General features: G+C 40.8%; 1 protein-coding gene across 2 annotated transcripts in view; it reads left to right on the forward strand.

Moving 5' to 3' along the window:
• The window catches only part of cd276 (CD276 molecule), a 75,754-nt gene that overhangs the window by 34,728 nt on the left and 14,559 nt on the right, over positions 1-26,467 (forward strand). For both annotated transcript variants that reach the window (XR_004101898.2, XM_031281551.2), the window contains exons 5-7: positions 15,313-15,450; positions 18,934-18,975; positions 26,333-26,371. Coding sequence is in view for 1 of the 2 variants with exons in the window: in XM_031281551.2 (XP_031137411.1) it covers positions 15,313-15,450; positions 18,934-18,975; positions 26,333-26,355 (203 nt within the window). In the remaining variant the exon portion in view is untranslated. The remainder of the gene's footprint in view (positions 1-15,312; positions 15,451-18,933; positions 18,976-26,332; positions 26,372-26,467) is intronic.

Raw genomic sequence — 26,467 nt, forward strand, 5'->3', positions numbered from 1 at the left:
TCTGTCCTCCCTCGCTTTCCTTTTCAGGACACTGTATTTATGATGGCAGTAAATGCACAAAAGCCCTCTTTTGTTATTGATCGGGTTCATTTTGATTTGGACTCACAGCAAGGACTATCATTGGGACCGGTGGGGCCCAGCAGTGTACATTTCACACAGCTCCCGCTAAATCCTGTAAGAGGGATTGGTTTCGGGAGGTCTGGCATCAGTCTTGGCTTCACGATATGAAATCATATTAGTTTCAGCTTTTCATAGTCACTGGGAGAATAGCCACCAACAAATGGCTGGGCACACCTTCAAAGTTCGCTTATTTAGTTATTCAGCCCTTTTATTTGATGTTTAAACTCTGCAACTGATAACACCATGAATTATTGTCCTGCAAAGGATGTTTGCAACCTCAGTAAATTGCTTTGTTCTCTGCATGCAAACAGTCCAAATTAGTGGCTGGCGACACACAAAGAGCATTGTCTAGCGATATAATGCGTTTTCAGTTAGGAGGCGTTGAGAGATTTAGCTTATTCTCAGGATAGGTAGCTCTTTTCTTCAATAGCCCTAGAGACCAGTAATTGATTACCAAGTGTGAAATGGAAGTTACGAATGGACTGAGTGTGGCTGTGTCCCAGGGGAGAAGAGCAGGCGTAGTGCTCAACTCGCTCACCTCCGCCTCTACTGACATCTTGACTTCAAAATACGTAAGCACCCACTGACTCACTGCGCGATAAGAAACGTACCTATTACAGAGCCTTTTATTTCAAACCCAGTGTCAAATATCACAGTAATGACTGTGATTAAGCCATGCTGCGGTCGTGCTCCTTATGATACCAGTTTGAATGGACAGCAGCTCGCGATGACTCAGATCCCCTATCGGGTTGCATTAATATCTTCCCACTGGCTCGACTCTGTAACCACGCCTGTCTCCCCAGAGCCTGACAACTTGCAGCTCATTACAGACAAACTGTCCACAAGGAAACAAACTCGCTCCTCTTACCTTATTAATATTGTCAACTGTGTTTAATTTCATCACTTGCCCTCCTCGTGTGTGTTGCTGGAGTAAGTGCAAGTCTCTGTCAACGGCAGAGACAGCTCGGTGACCCACACCGCAAGAGTCTGTCATATCTATAATGTATCTGTCTCGATGCTTTCAGCCACTTACTCAACCAGATGAAGAGTGATGCCATTTGTAATGTCGGGTCGTTTTCCTGATGTGGTTATTAGAGGGATTAAGCAATCCAAACAGGGTTACACTGCTATGGATGTGTTGTGGAACCAAGAACTTTAGCAAAAACCAAGCCTTTTGGAAAGGGAGTGGAAAGGTTTTGCTGATATATTTACAGTATATGATTTAAAGAAGTATTTCGACATTTGGGAAATTTGCTGTCTGGTGGAGAGTTAGATGAGGAGATCGATACCACTCTCATGTCTGTGCATGTACTATGGAGGTAGAGCCAGCAGGTATTTAGCTTAGCACAAATACTTGAAACAGGGAGGAAGCAGCTAGCCCGGCTTTGCCGAAAGGTAACTTTAATAACTTTAAATAACTAAATCGGCCTACCAGCATGAAATATAACATCTTAATTAGTGAGCTTTAGAGGTGCTGTTAGGCAGACTTTGTTACTTTTGGACAGAGCCAGGCTTTTGTTTTACCAGTCAGATATGAGAGTGGTATTGATTTTCTTATCTAACTCTCAGCAAAGAAAGCAAATAAGCCCATTGCCCCAAAATGTCACAAATTCAAGAAGGCACACACATGTTTTATTATTATTGCAGTATGTACTGTAGGGTGTCTAATTTTCAATGATATATCTCAATAGGCACCTTACACATTGAGTGTGGTGTGTTGCAGGTTGTGTACACACCTGCTAAATGACACACGCAGGCAGACTGATGCCCTTGGATTTCAATATTTCACTGCATCTCGGTAAAGCCACGTGACATAAAGTGATGACATTGTGGGTGCGATGATGTCACTGGTTATAGTTTTGAAATATGTGCTGCTTCAGCAGAGTGATGACTTATATCCAGAGATGAAAGTAAGGGTGTCCTGTTTTGTATTGTGTACCACGAGAAGAATTAGTGCCGGTACTCCATTGCAGGAAAAGAAGCTGTCAAGGTTACAGAGTAATATAGGATTCAAGTTGTAATCCTCTACATTGTAAATCTGCCATTGATTTACAAGAATGTCTTAAATAATATTTCTCCCAGTATTTTCTTGTTATTTATCATACATTTTAAAGCAAGGGCTAGACAGCTTTAAAAACGGCAGTAGTGTGCATCATACAGTAATGGTGTCAAAATATGATAAAAAGGGAGGAAAAGAGGGCAAACTCCTTTTTACAGTTGCTTCAAGGTATCCCTGTCATTTCAATGCAGAGTGGGCTACTGGGGAACTGATTGCTGGTAGAAGTAATGATCACCCATTCTGCAGTTTGTGTGCTATTAAGATGGGTGTGATGGACACATTAGCCAACAATAGCTTCTTCACGTTTTGAAGTAGTTTGGGCAGTGAAATTGGGAATAATCTTTAAAGTGTAAAGCTCATTATAAAAGTCTTTTGGTTTACCTGTAATTATAATCAAGCCCTGCACAAAATACAGGCCTGTTTAAAACCATAGCCCAACAGCCTGTTTCAATTGTGAATGTGGTTTCCCATGCATCCATTGTTCTGTTGAAAGAAAATGTTCTCAAAGTCATGGTAAAAGAGTCATTTTTGTTTTTATTTACCCAGAAAATACTTGCTTTGCATGCATGCTGTTTATAGTGGTGGCCTGGATCACACACTCCCACCTGGTAACAACCAAGCTCGTTCTGCCAGTCACTGAGCAGCTCCACTGGAGAGTTTTAGGGGTTAATGCCTCGCTCAAAGATGGCTAAACAATAGCCTGCAGCCTTGTAAATTGTTTTCTGCCATGTAAACTTAAAAAAAACAACAGAAAAGTATTGTATTTTCCCATCAGTTTCACTCTTTCTTCTCTCTCTCTCTCTCTCTCTCTCTCTCTCTCTCTTCCTCTTTCTTTTTTGCATATGTTTTTCTGTATTCATCTATTTAAGGCTAGAGCAGTCTTTGTCATTTATTTATTTGTTGACATTTTGATTATCATTAGACACTTGATCAGTTGATCAATGTCATGTTTAATCTTTTGTTTTGTCTCTCTCTTAGACATTTTCAGAACCTACTAGCATTGCTCTAAGCCCTCTTTGTACATATCTTATGGCAAATGAGAGAATAAACATCCTTATTTGTGCATTAGGTCGCCTTGTTTTAGTCATAATGTATTAGTTTTGTGGAAAGTGCTACCCTTGTGGGACATTGGTATGAACATATTGTCCCTGACTTCTTTATCAGCCGGCGGCTGAGCATTTTCTCATGCTAAATGACTTAGCTACACACAAGTTGTGAGACTGTGATTAGCTACATTCCTCTGAGAGAGAGATTTACAGAGTCACTTTTTCAGTCTGTTCAAGATATCATATTTTAAAAGTGCTGGAAGAAGACAACGTATATTTAAGCAGTAAGCCATGAGAAGCTGTACTTGACAGTGATTTTGGAACAGCTTAGAGGCATTGTTAGGGACTCTTCTAAAAAAACTGTCATAGCACAGCTCTGAGTAGCTTTTTGCTTTTGTAAAATGATTGCAATAAAAAGAATGTAAATTTGCCATAAATGTTACATTTTAATGTCATTTCTGTAATAAATGATGCTTTTACCACTTTGACTGGTGATTTAGTTGCACGGTATTTTACAAGAACTTCAAACACACTCAATCAAAACTGAGTGAATAAACAGTTTTATGATTTAAACTCAATGAATGACTTGATTTTCTAAGAGGAGCTGTATTGATCCAGCTCAGCCCGTAATGGACATTGGAAAGTTGTTTCGGCGCTTAAAAGCCTAAAATCTTTGAAATGTCTCTTTTTAATCACTTGATATCACAATGGATCTCAGTGCTCGCTTCTAGATTGCAGTCATTTGTTTAAGCTACAGGGTATTACACAAATATCAATGTGAAACAAAGCTATGTTAAGTATCTCCATGCAGCTGTAAAGGTATTAATCAGACTGTAAAAGTTCAAATTAGATATAATAAAATTATTATACATTGCCATTGTATGGTATGAACCATACTGTATTTATGGTTTCTAAACTGTGCTTTGTGTAAGCTAGGCATTTTCTTAGATGTCTTCTCCCACCAACATGCACACACCTTTCTTAGAAATGCTCGTAATACATTCTGCAGTTTCTTTGAGCAGAAGAGTGATGATAGGAAAAGAGTTTGACGATCTACCCTGAGAAATGTCCTCAAATAAGACACTGTATCCCTGTTAGCATCAAGAGTGTTAGTTGTGTTATTAAATAGCTAAACCTGTCCTCTGACCTCCCTGAAGGCAACAGCTGTGTGGTTCCAAGAGTGTTTGTATTTATTCGCATTCAGACTAAGCAAATTACAGTGCAATTATGTGAAGAGGTTTGTTCTTGAGATAAACGGCAAACAGGATTGAGCTAACCTGCTTCAAACTCTGAGCTCGGCCTATCTCCAGTGCTTTCAGAATATTCATCTGTCTCTCCAGTAACCACCAAAGACTGCAGCAGAGGAAAATGAGAAATGCTGTTTTATAATGAGAGCCCTAGGCAAAGACATACAGATGCATGTCTTTAAAAAAAATCTGTCATTATATATTCTCCTAGTAATACTGCAGAGGGGGAAGCATACTAAGAACTTGCACTCTTTGAAGGCAGTTCTTTAATGTTTTGGATAGAGCTTGCATTGCCTTTTGATATAGGGTTAATCGTATAGCCTGTAATTTTGTATTCAGATGTTATCCTGTAAGCAGCAACAGTTCATGTGGATTTCAGCTATAGCTTTGTTTACTCATAAACAAACATTGATACTTTAAATCAGACAAAATCAACTATGGCTGTAAAAAAAAAAAAAAAAAAGGTTTTGCAAGAGATTGTATAACTAGAGCACATTGGATATAAGGACTAAGTGTTGATGCTGTCAGCTGTCCCATTACAGATTGATAGCAATCTAAAGAGACAAAAAACAAACGTGAAGACTATTACAAAAGGTAGTGCAACTACTGGGTGTGTTCCTGACTTAAATGAACACTTGAATGGATGGTTCAGTAAGTGTTATGTTAAAGTTCATACCCTGGGTGATATCTCTCACCCACTTCACACTATACTGATGTAACACAGGAGTTGTTTCATCAATAGGTGTGTACTTCACAGACTGTCTGCAGAGAGTTTCAAGCTGCAGTTTGTTCTTGGTGCAATGAGCCATTGGAATGAGCTGTGGAGTTGTTGTACTGTCTTTATTTCATTGAAGTTTGTGTAATGAGACCTGTTATTGTTTTTATCTGTGCGTTTTATCACTTAAAGTAATTTGCCATTAGCAGCTTGTGAATATGCACTGATAAAAGAATGCAGCAGGATCAATATCACAGTTTAAAGTGCACTAATCAATATATTTTATATTGACAGTGGATTAAATGAATGAATATAATGTGAAAATATTTGCTTGTAGTAACAAACCCACACATCAAATGACTGCTGTTGAGCAGTGGAGCATTAAAGAGCTAAAGATATTTCTCTCAGGAGTTGGTCAAGACCAAAACAGAGCTAAAAGGAGATTTAAAAAATTAGACTTACATTTGTCCGGGTGGCCAGAAACACAACTGCAAATGAATGCTGATATTACTCTGTCGTCTGGATGTGTAAATAGGTAACCGTTAGTCTCGCTTTGCCAGACCCTCCTCCACAGCGCTGCGGATGAGGGGCTGTCAAGTCCACACAGCATTCCGGGATGGGAGAAAAACGTGCTCTGGTTTATTGGCATTTCTTTAACCAATCACAATCGTCTTGGTCAGCACTAAGCGCCGTACGGAGCAACGGCGCCTCTGCAAAATAGCCTCAGAAAGGAACTTGTTTTGGTGGAACGTGTACGTTCAAAAGTTGTTTTAGCCGTGCAACAGAAAACTCAAATACGACAGATAGTCTAGCTAGCTGTCTGGATTTACCCTGCAGAGATCTGAGGAGCAGTTAACCATAGTCCTCATAAATCGACCGGAGTTTAAAATGCCAACACAAAGAAAGCCCAAGGTAACGGAAATCCGGCCTAAATGAGGGACATTCGGCGGAATTTCCGTTGGCAACGGAGCAATCCTGGGAGTGAAACGTTGTATATATAGAATAGGTAACCGTTTGATAACGTGTTTGTCATGACAGCTTGTTTAGATGATAATTTGTCAATGTTGTCTTTACAGCTTATTGGAATGCCCCACGGGGCTAAAAAAATAAATATTTTATTACTGCTTTAAAAGGAACCAGATGTAGCTCAAGTCAAGAATTAAGTTTGGGTTTGTTTATCAGGATTAATGCATACGCTTTGTTTTAAATGACTCTTTAATCCTTCCATAGCTATTTGTCCTTGTCACTCTGCTCTCAGCTCCTCTACTTGGCATTACCAACTAGCCAGATAGTCTGTTTTGTTACTGATAGCTGTCACTAGTGATTCTCTCCTACACATCCTGAGCATCTCACATGCAGCTCTTGCTTTAAAGCTAATTAAAAATGTAGACACAAACACAATGTTTCTAAACTGAGTATTGCACCAAAGTTCCACCTGCATTGCAAAGATTGCCTAGTGAAGAAATGGAGCAACCAAAGAAAAAAGAAGAAGAAAATCAATAGTCCACTCTGCCTCCAACATCTTAATGCCACTCTCAGTGGAGAGGGATGTGTGAAAGTGATGGAGTCTCTGTCAGTTACTAGACATCAGAGGAGTTTTTAATTGAGGCCCCAGTGGGGCTGGGAGGGACATGGGAGACGTTGAGAGAGAGCTCGCCTGGCCGGTGTTAGATGAGGTGGGCAGGCCGGTTGTTAGACAGTATTGTCTGAGTGCGTGCGTACATGCATTTGCTTCAAGTTCAGGATTTTATTTTGGGTGAAATGAATGCGAGTTTGTTTTATATACCATGGATTCTGTGTTTTCACCATGTCTGACTTGTCTCATCATTAGTACAGGAAATTTGGCAACAATGTGTTGGGTTTTTTCTTTTTACGACAGTGCTACGTGTGTCAGAGCTGGACCACTTTTTGGGTATATTCCTTGTTGACATGTTTCCTCATGATTTGCTCTATTCGCTCTATTGAGCTGTCCGACTCCATTTCTTCACCACCCCTTTTCGTAGCATGCAAATGTGCGTTTGTTTTAATGTACAAGGGTAGGGTATGCTCACTGGTTAACATGCAGTGGGCTGATGCTCGCAGTGCAATTTGACGTGACATTTAAAATTCATTTTGTACCAGGACAAATGGTGTAGCCAAATCCACATCAGGGCACATATCTCCACTGGTGTGAAGTTTATTTTGGTTTTACTGCCCACCTCTACCCCAGGCCATTGTTTATATATTCCAGCACTGATCTGTTACACATTCTCACACCTCCCTGCCTGTAACATAGCATCTGCCTTCCTAACACGACAACCATGCAGTTGGCTCTAAGCTGTATATTCAGTTAATTAGCCAGTCTATTGGGTATGGGATTACCTTCAACTGTAAAGATGAGAAAACCCACTCTAACCTTGCCCCTGGCATATCTGAGTAAGACTTGAAATCATCCCTTTGAATATACTGTACCTGTGACTTAGCTTCGCCCTGCTTTCCTCCCAGACAAATCAGTGACTTTTGTGCTGATTGTGTACTGTAGTAATACACAAAAAGCTTTCTGACAGTTGCTTTTATGGCACTATGAAATACTTCCATCCTAAAGAAATACTCCACCCATAACCTATACTTTGAATATTAGATACTCATCCCCTATGGACCTTATGTGGCACACCCATTTTTTGGTTTGTTCCATTTCCTGTTTTAACTTCTGGTTGTACTGTAGATGCTGTTTTTTAGCTAAATCAAAGGTCGCAGTCCAGATCGGTTCACACAGCCTATTATAATCTCAGAGTTGGGAACACACACCTGACATCACCACATACACCACTGATATAGGATTAAAAAGACCTAAATCTTTGGGGCAAAGTTATGTATGCCGATAACTTATTGTGCAACTCGCTCAACTAGCTTACCATGTGTTGCAGCCATATGGTTGCAGCTTGATGTTTTAAAGTAGCAAGCCTCTGATACTAACTTATCAGTATGGTCATTCAGGTCATAAAGTTATTAGCATTATTTGCATTCTATAAAAACAATCATAAATTGTCATGCAGTGGCCGGGTTGGCTCAGTGGTAGAGCAGGTACACATGTACTGAGAGGCTTATGCTTCAACGCAGAGATCCAGGGTTCGACTCCTATTTGTGACAATTTCCTGCATGTCTTCCTCCCCTTTCTCACCTAGCTGTCCTGAAAAAATTATCCCAGAAATAATCTTTAAAAAAAAAAATAATAATAATAAATTGTCATGCCATTGTTTGTTTTTTTTTGGTCTGGGACCTGATTTATCAACATAAATTAAAACACACCAACTACCCAATATACTATTTATTGTATTAATAATATGAATAGAAATACTTAGCTCCACTGTGACTCTGTGTTTTGGATGAAGAAATATTGTATTGACTCACATTTTAAAGGGTCATACTCAGACAACTTCATATTGTTCTAAACCCACAAACAATCAAACACATTCTAATCAGTCACCATGGCTTTTATAAAAGGTCAGTGGCAGTCTGCTGTGATAGAAAGTCTCTAATTTTCTTCCAGCTCTGGCAGTCCTTTACGCTGTACGTTATATTAATATTAAGGCAATATATAATATTAAGACAAAATAATGGAGTGGTAGCACTTCATTGTTGCTAAAATGCGTAAGCTCAATAGCATTTAAGGTAGCTCTGCTATGATTGTTACAATGTTATTAAAACATTATGTCAGTAACAATGAATTCTAACAATAATCTAATTTCCATCATGTAAATGTTAATACAAACCTTTTTAACCTTTCTTACAGCATAAAACATTTTATCACAAACATATCTTTGTCATTTCTGTAGTGCAATTTATTGTTATACTTATTGATTGATCAATCGACTGTGGTATGCTGATACTGATGTATTTACAGCAAGTTTTTCAATGTCTGGTTATCCAGCATATTGGCTTTCAGTGGGAGATTTTTGTCTTTTTTGTGTCACAGCCAAATTCTGGAAAGGTTTGACTTTTTAAGTGATATTCAATAACCGTCTGTCATGTTCAAAATATGTTGCTGCCTTTGTAAATACCTTTCACAGACATCCAGATACTCCTGATTTACACTGGTAACTTACTTTTTTATTGCTAAGAAACTTATCATTTTCCAACCACCCCATTGTCTTGTTTTGTATGAGCAAGCCACAATGATCCAACTTAATATCCTGCATTGACCTGCCAATTGTAACTCGAGTTCAGTCTGTCTCTTTGTTTCATTGTAACCTCTCTTAGTATTGTGGGTGGGTGGCAGAGAATATTCACCTGTGGATCAATCAGATTAAAGTCTGATTTACCACACACCAACTCATCATTCTAAATCCATAGCGCTGCAGCATAGTCAGAGCTTATGAGTTGAGTTTGGACTAATACCATAAAACCTCATTGTGATTCCAACCCAGTCCTGCGTTCATGTAGTTACCAGCACTGCTTGCTGGTGAACCCACAACCCCAAATTCATTCACCCGCTTTTTTTTCCCCTTCTCGGGTCGCTTGGTCACTCAACCGCTTATCCCATCCCTCCAACCTTCACTGACTCACTAACTCATCCACCTTACTCACACCCGCTTACCCCCCACCACTTCCCCCACCACTACCAGATGGCTTTTATAGTTCTCCCGCTGAGGAAAGAAAGAGGGCTGATAGAAACGTTATTCCTATAAATGCAGAGCCATTACTCTGTTTTAATGTGCACGTCATACACTCGTGTTTGCCACGAGCCCATGGCGTCAAGGGAAGGGCAATAATGTCAGACAAATTGTGTAAGTAAATGGGCGCTAGGTTGTCCTAGAGAAGAGTGCATTGCCTCCCTGCATGCCAATAAGACATTGAGGTAGCATCTTGCTGAAAAGCAATTTATTGAAATGCAAAAAAGAGGAGAGAAGGCTCAGCGCAAAGATGCTGACAGGACAAAAACCTGTCGCCATCCATCTCAGTTTGCCAAGTTTTCTCTCTACAAGTGAGCTTCTTGTCCTCTCCCAGAGAGGACAGGTGTTTCCTAGAAATATTGCAAGAACAGCTGGTGTGTCTGTGTGGTCACAGGCTTTTCATGTTGGCTGAATGGGAAGGGTTCAGAGGTTTTGATAGATGGACGCCTTCGAGGTTGATAATAAAGGCTGGTAATTGAAACTGAAGCTGAAACAAATTCAAAGTCATTCGTTCAATGTAATGCTAATATTCATGCTCATGTTTTTCATTCTGGCTAATCCGTGTCCTCTGACACTGAGGCCATCTTCTTTCCATTAGCACCGTTGTTATTGTTTCTGCCAATCTCTTTCCTGTGAGATCGGCGGCGCTACACAGAAACTGAATAAAGAAGTTTAAATCACCAATGTCTGCGAGCTGCTTGCACTCGCTGAGGTAGTATGCATCAATCACCTCGCCAGTGTTGGGTGAATATGATTTAAGCGTGAGCTCCTGTTTTGTCTCACTGAGTTTTATATCTCATTCACTTTACTGTTTCTTCCCAGCCTTACTGTATTGTCTGAATGAATGTCTTTATCTCTGCCATGTGACTCATTGTTAGAGAGATATATAAGCCTATTTCGAGTTCTGGGCCTGGCTGTGCCTCTGTGGTCTCCAGGGCTGTATAGGCCCTCCAGCAGGGCTGGGCCCTACTGCTGCTCAACCCCTGGGCTAGCCCCTAGTCCACCTCGCTTTTCTCTCATCAACACTCCTCCTCTACAGGACTCCCTCTCTCTTCCTCTATTTTCACATCCAGGCAGAATAAGGTCAGGTTGTTCATCCTGACAATGAAAGAAAAACCTAATTGACTCTTCCTCTCCTCTTCCTCATCCCTCCAGCTTGTCTACAATGAGCCTTGAGGCTCTTTTTAGCCTGAAGCCATCCTTCTGTCAAGGGACATTATTCTCCTTTGGTCACAGCTTAAGAGGCTAGGTTTCTTCTAGGCAGGTAAAACTGGGCTGACAGTTGGAGAGAAAGCAGCTTTGATCTCCGCTGTCTTCCCGTTGCAGAACCAAGATGACAGACAAGGGAGTCTTAGTAGCACTTTATTCCACCAAAGGTGCTGGTGAGAAAACACTCAAGCTTGTAAAAATGCCTGCAAATCTTGGCTCTCACATTCACTGATGCCCAAACAATATCTAAGCTGGTCCCTTGCGAGTCCCCAATAGTGTCTTCTAGAGACTAAGGGAGCCTCATTTCTCACTGGTGATGTGCCCTGTGTTAGAGGCTCCATATGGAGGTGGTGTTTTATCATACTCTTGCCTGCCCCCATTAAATATCTATTTTTACTGTAGCAGTCTGCTGTGGCCTCCTATGATACACAAAACACCTACGGTGAAGCACCACCTATAAGAAGTAATAGTAGAGAATGCGCTCCAGGTGTGGTCGATATAACCTGTAAAAAATGTTGCAAACTTTAATTGAAAGTGCATTTGTAGCTACCAGTTGTACCCTTTCATTATATATCATTTTTATCAGTTTGATAGTGCCCAAAAGCAAAAAAAAAGCTGCAAGAGATGAAGACAGTAACACATTACATTGTATGTACAATATAATAGAACATAATACAACAGCAGCATTTTATAGCCTTCAAAACTACCATAGTGTTGACTCAATGCCGTGCAGACAGTTTTAAAAAAATCTAAACATTTAAAGTAGACTATTCTATTGGATTTGCAATGTATTGTGCAGGTGTCGCCGTAATTGTGTCCACCTACTGAATCTGTCAGTAATATATGAGACAAATGTGACCTCCACACGTTAGTGTTGTATATTTCCGAAAATGATTGATATACATATGAAAATAATCACTGTAGATGTGTGATGTCACAATAAGGCAATGAGGAAGGATTCATGGAAAATGGTGGCAGCAACTCTAACCACTGCATACGGCTGCTGACAGTGCCAAAATGCAAATGTTACCACGTGCAGTTTTCCTGACACACATCAAACATATAGATTCCAATAAAAGCAAAATTCATAAATGCTGCACGCGGTTTGAATGTGCTGAAATATGCAGAATTTCATGCTTTCACGTTGTAGTAAATGATATGACAAAAAATTAAAAGATCTAAATCTATAGTGTAATTTTATGTACACTGACAGGGTACATACCTAGCCCCTATTTTATGTTTACTAGTCAACTGACATTGAGTATTTGCATCAGCAAAATTGGAAGGAAGTACATGAATCCTGGTGAGTATGTGGCATTTAAAATGGTTATTATGATTGTCTTGTTTCATTCTCTATCTTATCATGTCAGTTTGTTATAGACCCCCTGCCACTATTTTGATGTGTATTCTGATGTGTACTACACATTCACAGTATCTAGAAAACATCAAGTGTGTGAAGTGAAGTTTGCCCTGTTTGGTGCAGCTCTGAAGTCTGCAGACTCTAGGTAATGTGACAGTGCAGCCCAAAGCACTCCATCCTTACCCTTGCTCAGAGGGAATAGGGAAAAGGGGAAAGAGAGGATAGGTAAACAGAGCCATTAGAGACAAATCTATTTCTGAAGAAAACAAAATCACATCATCAAACAAGAGAAAAAGAAAAATATGATCCTGCAGCCCTTTGGGCCCCGGCGTAGCAATGATAGCCGACTATGGCATTTGTCTTTATCAGTCTGCCTTGAGGGAGGGAGAGTGTGGTGGGAAGGTGTGCGAGTAAAAAGAGAATGAGAAAGACTATGGAAACAAAGAGCAAAGCTTCTTCTTTACTCGTCACAAAGAGCTAGACACGTGTTACTTTTCTGACTTAAAAGACGTAAACAGCTTGTTTATGATTATTTCTCTTTTATACATGTTTTGTGGTTTTGCTGTTAGTACGAAGTGGCTCTCACATGGTCATTCTTTAAATATAACAGAGTGAAGGGCTCGGTGGACAGCGAGCCAGAGCATCATCAGTCATGACTAGCCTGGGGAGGCATACGCAGCTTCATCAAAATGACAAGATTGACTTTCCAGATTTTATCCTTTCTCTTTGACATTTGGTTGTTTATTCTGCTTTGCAGTAGCAGTACCAGAGAGTCTTAAAAGTGCCTTGTGTATCGAGGGACTCTCTTGAAATAGATATATATGGTTAAGCGGACTATGGTGACCTTATTAAATTGGATGGGACATGGAATGTATAACATGTAATATACATTAATATCAGCCTCTACAACAGTCTATATTGTGTTGGAGGCATTCCTTTTGATCTTTTACTGCCATATAACCAAGGAGTATTAATGACAAGACTAAGAATCTGCAGCCATGCTACCAGCTCTGTGTGGCTGTACAGCGGTGCTTGGGGCTAAATATTAATGTCATCACCGATCCAGTAAGACATTTCCATTGCCGTTTTCATGTAAATCACCCTTCTTCTTTACCCTTGGATGTTGGTTTTGTTCTGGTTTTGTGTGTGCCAATAACAGCATGTACTTAGTACAGTGTGGCTTTGAGCTAAATGCTAATGTCACCATGCAACCATGCTCACAATGCCGATGCTAACATGGCTGATGGGGATGTCATTAGTTTTGCAGGTATTTGATCATAAACCAAAGTACTGGATAAATTAAGATTTTGACATGATGATGACGCTATATTAAAAGTCAATGGATCACCACAGTTATTACAGTTCATCCTGAGGGGAGAAACTATAATAAGAATGCAATTTATCCAACTTGCTTAGGAATCTGTCCAATAGTTGTTCATTTCAACAAATAGAAACCTCATGTTGGGGCTAGAAGAAAAGTCAGGGGATCATTAAAGTCATAGGCTTTATGTTCTTGGAACCATGCATGTCTATACAAAGTTTCATGGCAATCAATCCAATAGTTGTTGAGATGTAGCTATGGTTAAAAACAACACCAGAATAAAGGCTGAACTGACTTCTTAAAATGACCATTTTCTGTCATGATGAGTACATGTCCCTCCTCGTCCTCCTCACTATGGCCCTCTGTGGCCTTTCATTAACTCTGTTTCGTAGGACAATCAGGTACATTTGCTTCTCAGCATCAGATGGACTGGATTTCCATCTGAGAATTGATCACCTCCAAAAGGACGCCTCTATTTGCCCTCCATCTTGGCTGGACTGTATTATAGCCTGTCTGCCTGTCTGCATAGTTGATGCCAAATCCTTACAGATGCTTCATCATTTCCTCTTTCCATTGCCAGTCATTTTTCAGTCTTTTTTTATTTTTTATTATTATCTGCCCAGAGCGGACAGTCTCTGAGGGAGGCCTGTTTGTGCAACAGCCAGGCTCACAGCTATTTAGTGGCTCTGCTGTTTTCCTTTCTTCTCCCTCTGTTCACTTTGAATACCCCAGGGAAATCTGGCTGTGTCTCTGATATCATTTTTTGTCCTGCTGACCAGTTTTTATTCCTCCTCATCAGTTTGCAGTTTGCCAACCTACTGTCACTCATTTTGATGTCTAATTGTATTCAAAATAATTTTAATATAGTGTTGTCCGAAAGATATGCTATCATTGTACTCGTCAAAAAGACCAAAATGTTGTATCAAAATATGTACCGTGCATATTTGTAATATCTCACTGCATATTGGCATTTCATTCCCGTTCAGAGTGAAAATTACATTATAGACATTAAGAAGTTATGGAGTATTAAACCAAACGCATCAGAACTTCAGACATCTGAGCAATGCGTAGCAGAAGGCAGGGGGTGGGATAGTTAGCGCCAACATCCTCTTAATGCTGTGCCAATGCTGTTCAAGTGAAACAACAACACAGCCTTGTGCAACTGCTTAGCTATCTGCCATCTGGACTCAATTGAATGACTCAAGTGTCTTAATTGGACACTAGTAAAGAAGCACTGACTCCGTTCACATTAAGCAAAGGTTCAGACTCTTTGGTTTTCTGTGACGGTCCTAATGTTTTCTGAAAGTCAGACCTTATACGGAGATGATATGAGTCTGACGATGATGACGGAGATGATGATGATGATGCATGATGGCAATAATCGGCATCAGTGTCATCATGTTGTGCTTCATGTTCTGCAGTCTCGATAATTCAGGATTTTTTGACAATGAACTCACACAGCAAAAGTGTCAAATGGTGATGGATACAGCCGTGACAGTGTTGTGCTCTTATTTTAGCTCTGTAAGAGTGAATAATGAGGCTCTCCCTTCTCTGCCCCCCTCCCCCTCTGCTCTTTGCTTCAGGTCAGAACATTGCGTTCCCCCCGGTGGCTCTGTGGGTAACCGTTGGCCTGGCCGTGTGTCTGCTGGTACTGCTCATTGCCCTGGCTGCTGTCTGCCGCAGGAAGATCAAGGAGAGCTGCGAGGAGGCCAGGAGAGAAGGTAGAGGGAATGGAAAAGAGAGAAGGGGGAAGGGGAAAGGTGGCTCTGGACATTCTGCACCAGTGTATATTCTCACTAGGGGTACAATTCATTGGTGATGACTCTCTTAAAAATCCATGTTTAATCTTCAAGGTTAGATACAAGCATGTTTTGGGCTGACTTGCCTTCATTAGGGGCAATATGAAGGCAGTGACAACAAACTATATGCACAAAAAATAAGCCGTTTTTTTTTTTTTTCATGGACTGTGTTAGCCTGCTGCATACACCGTTCAAGGACTTGCTGAATAATGGATGCTAACCTATCATGCTCTCAGGCCCTTTCAACCCTTCTCAGGGCCTTCATTAAAATGCAGAATGACTCCTTAAACTATTCATATAGAAGTTCAGTAGATGAGATCCTTATTGCGACATGTTGCTTGGATCATGTGGGAGGCACAACGAGAGCAGAAAGAGATAAAGCAGAAAGCAGTGATGAGATGTTAACTGCTCAAGGAACATTGAGAATCCAGAGGGAAGTCTGCTTAATGTGTATAGGCAGGATCTCGGATGGTGGGACACATATCTTCAGCAAAGAGGAACATCATTACTCGGGTCCAGTAATTAGCTGTGCAGAATGGTTGAGGATCGCCGCAAGTGCAAAAAGAAAAAGTTTTGAAATGAGATAGATAGTGCAGTGCCACCAGCTCTGCTGTAATGAGATCTGCTCAGAGAGGAGGAGACATTTAAATAAAGGTCAGCCAGTGTCTGCACCAGGGCCCAGAGGTTTAAAAATAAATATGGAAGTGACACAGACTCAGAGGAAAGAGTAAATAGCTCCATGGAACATATGAAATCAAATGAAATGGAAAGAGAGAAATATAATGCAGTTCCTCCCACGGGTAAAAAAGGCTCCTCGGCTTTTCTTCAGTAGGGTAAAATACAAGCTGCCTCCAGCCCTAACACCGAAGGTGGGATTGATTATGTGGTCATCCACTGTCCGCCTTATTGAAATGTTAAGTCTTATTCTGTCCCCTGCCAGCAAGTCTTTGATGGCAATGCTGACTTATTCACATATCATGCAGACTCTTATACTCCTGATAGAATGATACTGTATGAATACAGATGTGGAGGGGTTTAAAATGGGATTGGTATACTCATATCCAGAGCTGAGGGCAGGAAGCAGAGAAGTGCAACCAAATTGTGGTTGTCTTATCTTTTAATGGCGGTTCCCGGGTATGGCTAGATTGAAGTTGACTCTCTCTTCACTGTGTCTGGGTAGCGAGGGTGGAAGGGTCAGTACAAGTGGAGAAGTGAGTAAGTCATTTTTCTTACCTGTCATAATGTATGTGGAGCACCCGAACGTGTATCGTAGCAGAGCAGAGCAGCTTGTGGAAGCTCAATTCCATGGGCAGTGTTGTACCTCACGACCAGCATGGTTCTGTTTTCTCTGATATAATTTTTTTCTTTCAGCCCTCTCTTTTGTCCTTCCTTACATGATGACTATTTATTTAATATATGCTTTCAGTGACCTATCTAGGGCTGCGTTTCCATTTTTCCAAAGCATATTTTAACATTTAGATAAGCATATGATTTAATCAGACTTACGCTGGGAGACCATGTGTAGGTGACATGGGACAGATCTCCCCGGTGTGAAAGATGAAAGTCACAAGGGAAGCAGTGTTTCCCATAGGGGTTTTGACCACAGTGTCTGTCTCACAGGGGTGAAACATGTGCACCCCCCTCAGGTTTACCACAGACCAAATGCTGTTAATTGATCACCTTTTGTGTGCATGTGACTCGCATTAAATAACAGACACGTAGATTGATTTAATTCTGTCTGTGTTTAATTCAGTCTATGTAGCAAACACTAAAAACAGACATTTATAAAATCCCTGATCAAAATATTGGCAGACGAAAGCGGTTCCTCTTGTTTTGTTTTTTTAAATTAGCAAAAATTTAAATTTTTGTCATCAAGAGTTGTGTCAAAGGAAGTGAAAATAAATTAAAACCTACGCAGCACAAACACTGCTGTCATTAAGCTTTATGTCCTAGTGTGCAAAAAGGTTTTTAAAGCTCTGCTGTTTCTGGGGTGCAAGAATGAATGAATTAGGCCCACTTATCAGTGTGTTTATAGTACTATAGGTTTACTAAGAGGCCTTTGCTTACATTTGAAACACCCATGATGTCACAGCAGTGTTTGAAGAGATTCAGCAGCACTGCTGCACCAGTTTTCTGTAGGGGAAACATAGAAGCAGAAGGGAGGATGATGAGGAACAGTAACACTCTTCTGGCTTCACTCAGTAGCTTCCTTTCCCCTGACTCTTTAGTCTTTTATGTGGTTTCTCCAGCTTTTGTGCTTAAGCCATAACCGCCCTCCTTCTTACCCCCACACATCTGGGATGCAGCCAATAGGGGCATCAAATTGTAACACTCTCAATGTACAAGGAAAGCAGTTCTCACTCCTTACCCTGTGGATGCCCTCGTCTTACTTTAAGGTGCCTTTAAATGAGCCTCACTCTCCGATCACATCCCCAAGGTATTTTTTACTGCTGCCACAGTGGTGGGACTGTTGGTCAATTTGGAGGTATTGAATGAAGCAGTGAACGTAAACAGGCTCACACATCTATATGAATGTCACACCACAGTTCAAATGTGTAGTAGTGGTTTATATGTATGTATATATAAAATCTTAAGCTATATGATCAAAGCCATATCTTGTACTGACTAATGATAATGTCGTGTAATATGTGGATATATACTGTGAATACTACAGAAATGTGTAATTTTATAAAATGTGATTTCAAAATACAACATAACACTGAGAAAGAGAAACTGAAGAATGTGGTGTGGGTAGACGTATGCATATACTGCACAGGCTTTGAATCTGGAAAGCATGTTTTGTAGTCCGCTGTCAAAGTCAAAGAAAATCAGGCAAAGGTATAGGAATATAGACAAATTAATTGTGTTGCCTTGACATTTAATTATGTTTAATTATTAGTTTAATATCATGTATCAGACACTAAATATTGGATTTCAACCCAGATTGCTGTGAAAATTGTGTCATAGAAAATCATATCAGTCGCTTGAATACTATTTTTAGCCTGCATGCCACGTGTGTGTGTGTGTGTGTGTGTGTGTGTGTGTGTGTGTGTGTGTGTGTGTGTTTAAGTGTGTAAGTGTGACAGCCATCACTGGGTTGGCTCCCTAACTCTGTTGACAGTGGGTTTTCAGAGAGCCAGCAGCTAAAGCCTGATTACTGTCTCTGCGAAAGGGCTGGATAGGAGGTTAAGGGGTGGGTATGGCTCTGTGTGTATGTGCCTGTGTGTATGATGTGGCAGGGGTACCAATGTGTGGAGCAGCGTTGTCACATAGCTCTCTCACCACAGCTTGTCCTTTGAGCTGTGAAGGATCAGCTCACCATAGGCTTGTGATGAAGTGACTGCATTGCATGCCTGCCTTTGTACTGTGACTCCCACTGATAATGGCTTCTCTGTCTCCCCACAGCTGAAGAGGCCAAGGAACTGGAAGAAGAGGAGTCAAAGACAGGTCAGCAAATCCACATCTGGTCAAGCCTCAGCCTCTGCATGCATGAGGGACCTGCTGTATGTTTTAACTAGCACTGCTGCGCGGGTGCTTGTGACAAATGCTGGTCAGGAAACAGTTGAATATCCACTTGTTAAAGTTCCACATCCTTCAGCTAAAAACGATATTAAAATTTTAAATATGTTTAATGTTTAGCATTCAGCACTGTGAGCAGTGTAATCATGCAAGGCTATAAACACTGTCAGGAACAGGCAACGGTGCATTTTGTCCACTGAAGGGTGGATGAAATGGGTAGGCAGACCAGACCGTGCAAATCATTTACGTGCAAAAGCTCATTGCAAGCTTGATCTAGAATTGTTTCGTTATGTTATTTACATGAACTGTGCAAAGCATTGATGTTACAAAAATATCAAATAACACAAAAATCACCCACAGTCTTCTTTAAAAAGAAGTCCAGGTGGCAGGATGGTAGGGACCTAACAGAACAAGTAACTGAATGTTAAGTTTGTTTACTGAAGTGTAAGTAAACACTGATGAAGCATGAGTGCACGTGAGAAATGAGACCAGCTTCAGGCACTGAATCCGTTCAACACAGCAACCCAGTGGCATAACTCTTCCACTCTGTGTGTGTGTGTGTGTGTGTGTGTGTGTGTGTGTGTGTGTGTGTCTAAGTGCGTGTGTGTGTGTGTAAGTGTTTGAGGCAGAGAGGGGGAGATGGGCACACTAATTTAGTGATGCCAACAAGCTGTTTTACATTATACGTTCCCCCAAAGCTACAGCTATAACAGTGAAATCTATCTTGTCTATAAATTTAATGGTAACAAGTTTCACAAAATGCCAACAATAGTGCTGCCGTGTCCTGCACTCAAATTATCCTGTTTACCAAGCCAAATTGAGTCCTGGCTGAAATGTGTTATGCATATTATTGCCACTTGGAATACATTGCTTTGAATTTGTATGATGAATCATCCAGCAAAATGGACAACACCTGTGACAGTCCTTGCACCACCTAATGCTATACAGAGTTTGGCAAGTCACTATTCTTTCAAATCTAACTAGTTTGAATCACTTAACAAAGGAAATGCCAAGAAGGAGAGCTATGTTCCATATTATAAATGTTGTCCCTCAGTAAAGAGACATTCCACAACTGTTCAAAGTCAAGCATTGAAACAAGGAAATAAAGATGAGTCTACAGCCACACTAGTGGCTCTGCGAGGATGTGCTAAAGTAGAGTGGTGCTTCAAACTAAATGTTAATGTCAGCATACTGACATGCTCACAATGACAATGGTAACATTATGCTATTTGGCAGGTAATATGCTTCAGAGGAAAGACTAAAGAGACTAAATTGCATTGGGCTAAATGCCAATGCTAACATGCTCACAGTGACATGGCTAACATGCTGATGTTTAGCATTTTCACCAACTTAGTTTACTGTATTAGAAAAACACAAAGTTCAGCTTAAGCTGGAGTTTCTGCTGGTTTCCTAGCAACCTTATGGCGATGACTCCAGGAAGTTGAAAAAATGGGCAAGAAATGGTCCAGCTCCCCTGTTACACTGCAATGTGTCGTTTTTACACTTCTGTTATTTGACTATTTTCTACTAGTTGAGATATAACAGTTTTGTTTTGTTCATTTGTGAGCTTTAGATATGCTGATTTCGTTTTACCTTTAGACAGAGCCAGGCTAGCTGGTTCCCCTTGTTTCCAGACGTTGTGCTATGGTGTGTAACTGGTTGCCAGGTTTATATTTACTGTACAGACATCATCTAACTCTTGGCAAGAAAGAAAATGAGCGTATTTACCAAAATGTGAAATTAATTATATAACTTTTTGCTCAGTAGCCTGCTAATCTTTTGCTTTTCATAATGCTAGTGAACCAGGAAAAAAGAGGTGTGTGCTTCTTTTTCTTTGATAAGAGTGATGTGATATTTTGCTTACTATGACCTTATGAGTCTATAATTAATTTCGCCATTAGCAAGCAGAGCAAGCTTCTTCTGCCTGCCCAGCCTCAGTGACTACCCACAGTCCTGAGCAGTTCTCCCTCAAGCATTAATGTCATTAGAGTTATTCATTTGACTCCTTCTTTAGTCTGATTTAATTATTTAGCCTTTATGTGAACGGCAAAGTTAATACCATGTGATTTTAATAAGCTGAGAGGTGAAGGAGAGTCTCTGAGTGAAGCGGAACAATGACTTTCACTCGCTAATGCCTCGCTCATGAATGTTTCAAAGAGATCTGTGCAGCCAGGAGCAGGGTCAGCCATCCCACAACTAGTGATACTTAATAGTTCAGCTTTAGCTAAAGGTGCAGGGCAAAGGAGAATAGAGCTTGGAGACTGTAGTATGCCTGTACTCCAGTGACAAGACAGCAACTTGCAGCCTCCCTCCCTCACTCTTGTTGCCTCTTGTCATCGTCCATACACCTGGTTGATCCAGGTGGACATTGTGGGCGGTGAGCTGGTGAAGTCAAGCTAATGGCTCTGCCTTCTGAGATCACTCTGTAAGCACTCCAGACAGGAAGCTTTGTTTTGCCATCTGGCTCCAATTGCGCTGACAGAGGCAGAGGTTCCTGCATGGGACAAAAGAGCTGAAATGAGCCCCACTTTAATAAACCCAGGATGATGGGGAGCCACGTTTGTGTGTTATCTTAATGAGCTGTCCAAAGGAGAGCGCACCTCCCCATTCAAAGCCAGCCTGAGTTTAACAATTACCAATGATAACTAGGGACCTGGACTCATTCATTTGCAATGGGGAAGGATCCCTTTGTTGCCTCAAGGGAGGCAAATAATGTCTAACAAACAGTGGAGCTCAAATTCTGGATTGATTTGCAGGTGCTAAAGCCACAAGAAACCCCTTCACACACACTAAAATGTCTACACATGCACACACATGCAAAGGGACACACACACCACACACAGAAAGACACACTGTTAAACACTAATCTACATCCACATGCAGAGATGTGCAGTGTGTACAATTCTTGCTGGCTTCATCGCTCAGCTCCCCACCTCCTTTCTGAAATGTGTTCAGTAATCTGAGCATGATGTGCTGTTTAGAGGGAGCTGCAGTCACGCAAGTGCAGTTCCTCCTGTCAGAAGCTGGCTTTAGTTTGTGTGCACTAGCCCCTGTCTCCCTAAATCCTGGACTCCAAGGAGTCAGGCCTTAGCAACAAGGCCCTGGAAGAGAGTTTTAGTCAGTGACCCAGTTCTTTCAAAGACAAAGAATTGTCGGCAAGAACGATTTGACACGCCCTCTGAAAAGGGAGCTCCATGCGAAAAAATGTTTTATTAACCCTTCTTAACTGAGGCAGAGTCCCGCGAAGGTGGAAGGTTAGGGAATATGGGGCCTGATAAAGCTTGATAGCACAAGCCCCACCCTTCACCATATTCTGGTTCCTTCATACCAAGGCCACCACTGAAAGATGGATGACAGTGGCTAAAATCATATTAAAGCTTCAAGCCTAGTAGCTCATCACCCTAAATTATTGTAAGATAGGGTGACCAGACGTCCCCGGTTTCCGGGGACACTCCCCGGTTTCGGTGACCTGTCCCCGGCTGAAGCTGTCCCCGGGAATGTCCCCGGTTTTCATTGTGACTGACAGACCTGAAATTGGAACGAAATAGTCGTGCACCCTACACACAGGCTCAAGACAGCCAGAGCAAGCCTCAGAGCTCAGAGATGTTCTAGAATCCCCATTTTACGATGCTAAAATTACTGTTTATTTACATGGAGTCTGGTGGGTTTAGCGAACGCAATTTCGCGGACTTTTTATGTTTTAAAAAAGGATCTTACTCTTTAACAGAAAGCTCGACCTCCTTAGAAATCCTTTCCATAATGTTGTCAGACACTTAGAATATTAATCTGAGCCTGTCAGTGGCAAAATGAGCACTTTTATGAATGTAAATACAAGCTGGACAATTGACATCCTATTAACTTACATTGTAGCTTGTTTCACCGTTGCCGGCTGCAGGGATCTCGTTTAATACTGGACCAATGTCAAAGGAAAATATTTCCTCAATAGTTTTAATTGTATCCAATACTCAATGAGCTGTTGCAGAAAAAGCCTAGCGTGAAGCAATAAAGCAAAAGCTGTCAGATAAATGTAGTGCAGTAACATTACAGTACAGTACATTACAACATTTCCCTCTGAGGTGTAGTGGAGTACTTGTGAAGTAGCAGCAGGGGCGATTCTAGGATGAGACCTTTAGGGGGGTTCAGCCCCTAATGAGAGTGTGACATGGATATAGTGCATGCAAAAGTGTTAATCTACACCATGAAATTACCAACTTCTTCACAACCGCACTCCTGCTCTTCCTCTGACAGATAGAGACTCAGCCAAAGAGCCAAAATTATAATGTATTCTCATGTAAACTATTTATGTCAGCACAGACATTTTTGTTAATTGCTTAGCCAGTGTATCCCACCATAATGGTTATTATATTGCCAGATTCCAGACAATCTCACTTATATATATATATATATATATATATATATATATATATATATATATATCCCACTTACAAATATGAATATATATTTCTACTGGTATGCTTCCTAGTGACATTAATACAAAAATATGAAGAAAAAACTATTCCACCTGTGTGTGCATGGTTATAATTCTGAAGTGCAAAATTGTTAAGGTTACAGCACAAATATTTCCATCCATAGATAAGAATAATAAAGTCTAACCTCTGAATTTCTTTTCAAAGTGCACCAGATTGATGCATTTAAACGTTAAAATAGACACAATGTTCTTACAGGGGAGCATGCCCATAGATCCCCCTAGGGGGGCTTGTGCCCCAGTGCAGCTCTAGGTCTAGTGACCCCCCTGGGGCAGTGTCCCCGTTTTAAGTTTTACAAAGATAAAAACATTACCTTTTTTGGAGGTATTTACGCTTCTGAGCTGAAAATGTCCCCGGATTTTGTCTCAGAAATCTGGTCACCTTATTGTAAGAAGCTAGCTAGCTAAGGCTGTGTAAAGGTGACTCTTGAGCAGACAGACAAAAACAAGGACAGCTGTACCAGAGTCAAAGTCACCTCTGTGCTTATTATATCCCCCCTCTGTCCTCTCTATTGAGTTATTCACATATCAATGGAAATACAGCTCTTTAATGTGCAAGGAACATAATATTCACCCTATGCCTCTTGAGTAAATGAATTAAGTTGTTTAAATATTTCAGTATGTTGCTTGAAATTGCATATTTTTTTATTGCCTCAGGGAATATTATTCATACATACAGTCAATTTGACTAAAGGTAGGACATTGTTTTTATGTGTCCATTTAACCATAAAAACTGCATTGTAGGGAATTGGACAATTAAGAACTAAAACGTGTCAGTAACGCACCAACAAATTGAGCAAGGCGCCAACAAAGGCAGTGAGGAAGAAGACTTACCTTACACGGCAGCTGGAGTCTCGCAATATCACGAGATCGTGCAAGAATGGCGGAATCACATATCACATTCGTTTAAAAAAACAATGGCAGACATGATAGACAGATGGTTCGTCCAATCACCTGCCAGGTATTATTTAAAAAAAATATGCCTGCCCTTTTCCTAACAGTTTCCATTGACATTTTCTCAGATGGTTCCATCTGAAGCAGCAGGTTGGAAAAAAAAGGAAACCTGGATGTAAACAATGCACTATTTCAGATATTCTGAAAATGGCAAATGGAAAAAAAATGGAAAGAAATAGTATCCTTGAGATCCAGCACACATGCTTTGCAGAAAACTCCAGAGGACACCTTTGAGTTAGTCTGTTTTTCTTATTTAATGTACCAACATACATTTACAAGCCTAGTCTAAGCCACAAAGTATAGGTTATACATGGTAGAGTTATAATGGAAAAAGAAAATTCTTGGACACATGGCAGTACTAGACCAAGGCTTATTGAAAAGTTGCATAGCATATTCTTATAACATAACCCAGTTTGACAGACCTGCTAGTCACTAACATACCATTCCACATGGTTTGAATTGAGAGGGCCTTGGAAAGCAGCTCCCAGGCAGCTCTGTTTGACATGCCCTCCCTTTTCACTGGCAGCACATACAGTACTCAGCCACTGGGCTCTCCCAGCGGTCACACATTACTGACTAAATATATGTAAATAGAGCATTCATGTTGCCTTCATTATTAGATGTGGGTCACTGGATAACTTCAAGAGCGCTAATTAAAAGAGCTCCCAGTACACCATTGCTTAGTAGTTGCTCACACATTACTCAAGCACTTCACTCATGTTCCTTGCTGGTTCTGCACCATACAGTAAGCTACATGTTTACTACTGTGTTTTCTCCAAGTGTGAACCCTGAGAGATGATGTTTTTGTGTTGAAGGCCAAGTAACTGGTTGGATAGTAACGGGAATTATAAACCTATCACATGAATCATATACATGTACGTTTTAAATAAAACAGAATTTTCTAAATAGGTACAAATAGTCATTTCCTGTTCTTGCTTTTTTATATTATTTCTATATATTGCTTACCTTCAACATGAGAAAGGGTTAGATTCCAAAAGGAGATTGCCAGTTGCTGAGAAACTTTATTCTCTCCTTTTTTCCCTTCTTTGTCTTGAGTAGGAAGGAACTCATCAAATATGTCCTGCACACTGAGCTACTTTTGCAACCTGTCAGAGGTTATCTGCTGGTCCGCGAGGAAACGGCCACCCGATGATTGTCAGAAGAGATAGAAAAAAAAATAGCAGCGCCTAAATCATTTGAAATAATGAGTGTTGTCACAGTTAATAAAATCAGTCAAACCACTCAGTGCTGTGCATCACAATAACAGGCCAATCCCACTGCTGGCTGGTTTACATATTAGACAAAAGTAACAGTGTAAAGAGTGCTTCTGTGAGACGACAGGGGTGCTACAGGAGTGAAGCCAATCCTTTTCCTGGGATGAGTCCCCCTGTACAGACACCATTTACATCCTCCTGCCATCCAACCCCCCCCCCTCATTCCCCCTTCTGTCATGTAATCTACGCGCCTCTGACAGCACAGCGAGGCCCGGTGGGATAGTGCCTATCCATCTCTCTACCCCAATCTGCCTCCCCTGTTTGGTTCCACATGAGCACTCAGCTGCTGTGACTAATTAAATAAGGCGCTGTGCCCTCTGCTTCCTGTTAGCCATGGCAAGGTTGGTGCACAGAGATGGAGCAGAGGAGGAGGAGGGGTGCTGAAGGAAGAAGGGACACGATAACAACTACCAAGCCTTAAATGATGCTTTTGCCCATAAGCCAATAGTTACTGTACGTTGATGATGCTGGCACGACCACTTTACAGTAGTTGTATTGCTTACAGATCTTTAAATGACACAATGCTTTGAATTTAAGCTTAAGCATTCTTGTTTGTGTTCTCTTTTTCCAGCCATGACACTACTGAAAAGCTAAGGCCAAGAGAATAAATGTGAGTATAATTCCAATATCTATATCTATGTATATCTTTAATTACACCTGTGTCTTTATGTGTCTCTCAGTTTTCACACTTTTTTTCTGCTTTTCA

Source organism: Sander lucioperca, chromosome 3 (assembly GCF_008315115.2).
Source record: "Sander lucioperca isolate FBNREF2018 chromosome 3, SLUC_FBN_1.2, whole genome shotgun sequence".
Lineage (NCBI taxonomy): Eukaryota > Metazoa > Chordata > Actinopteri > Perciformes > Percidae > Sander > Sander lucioperca.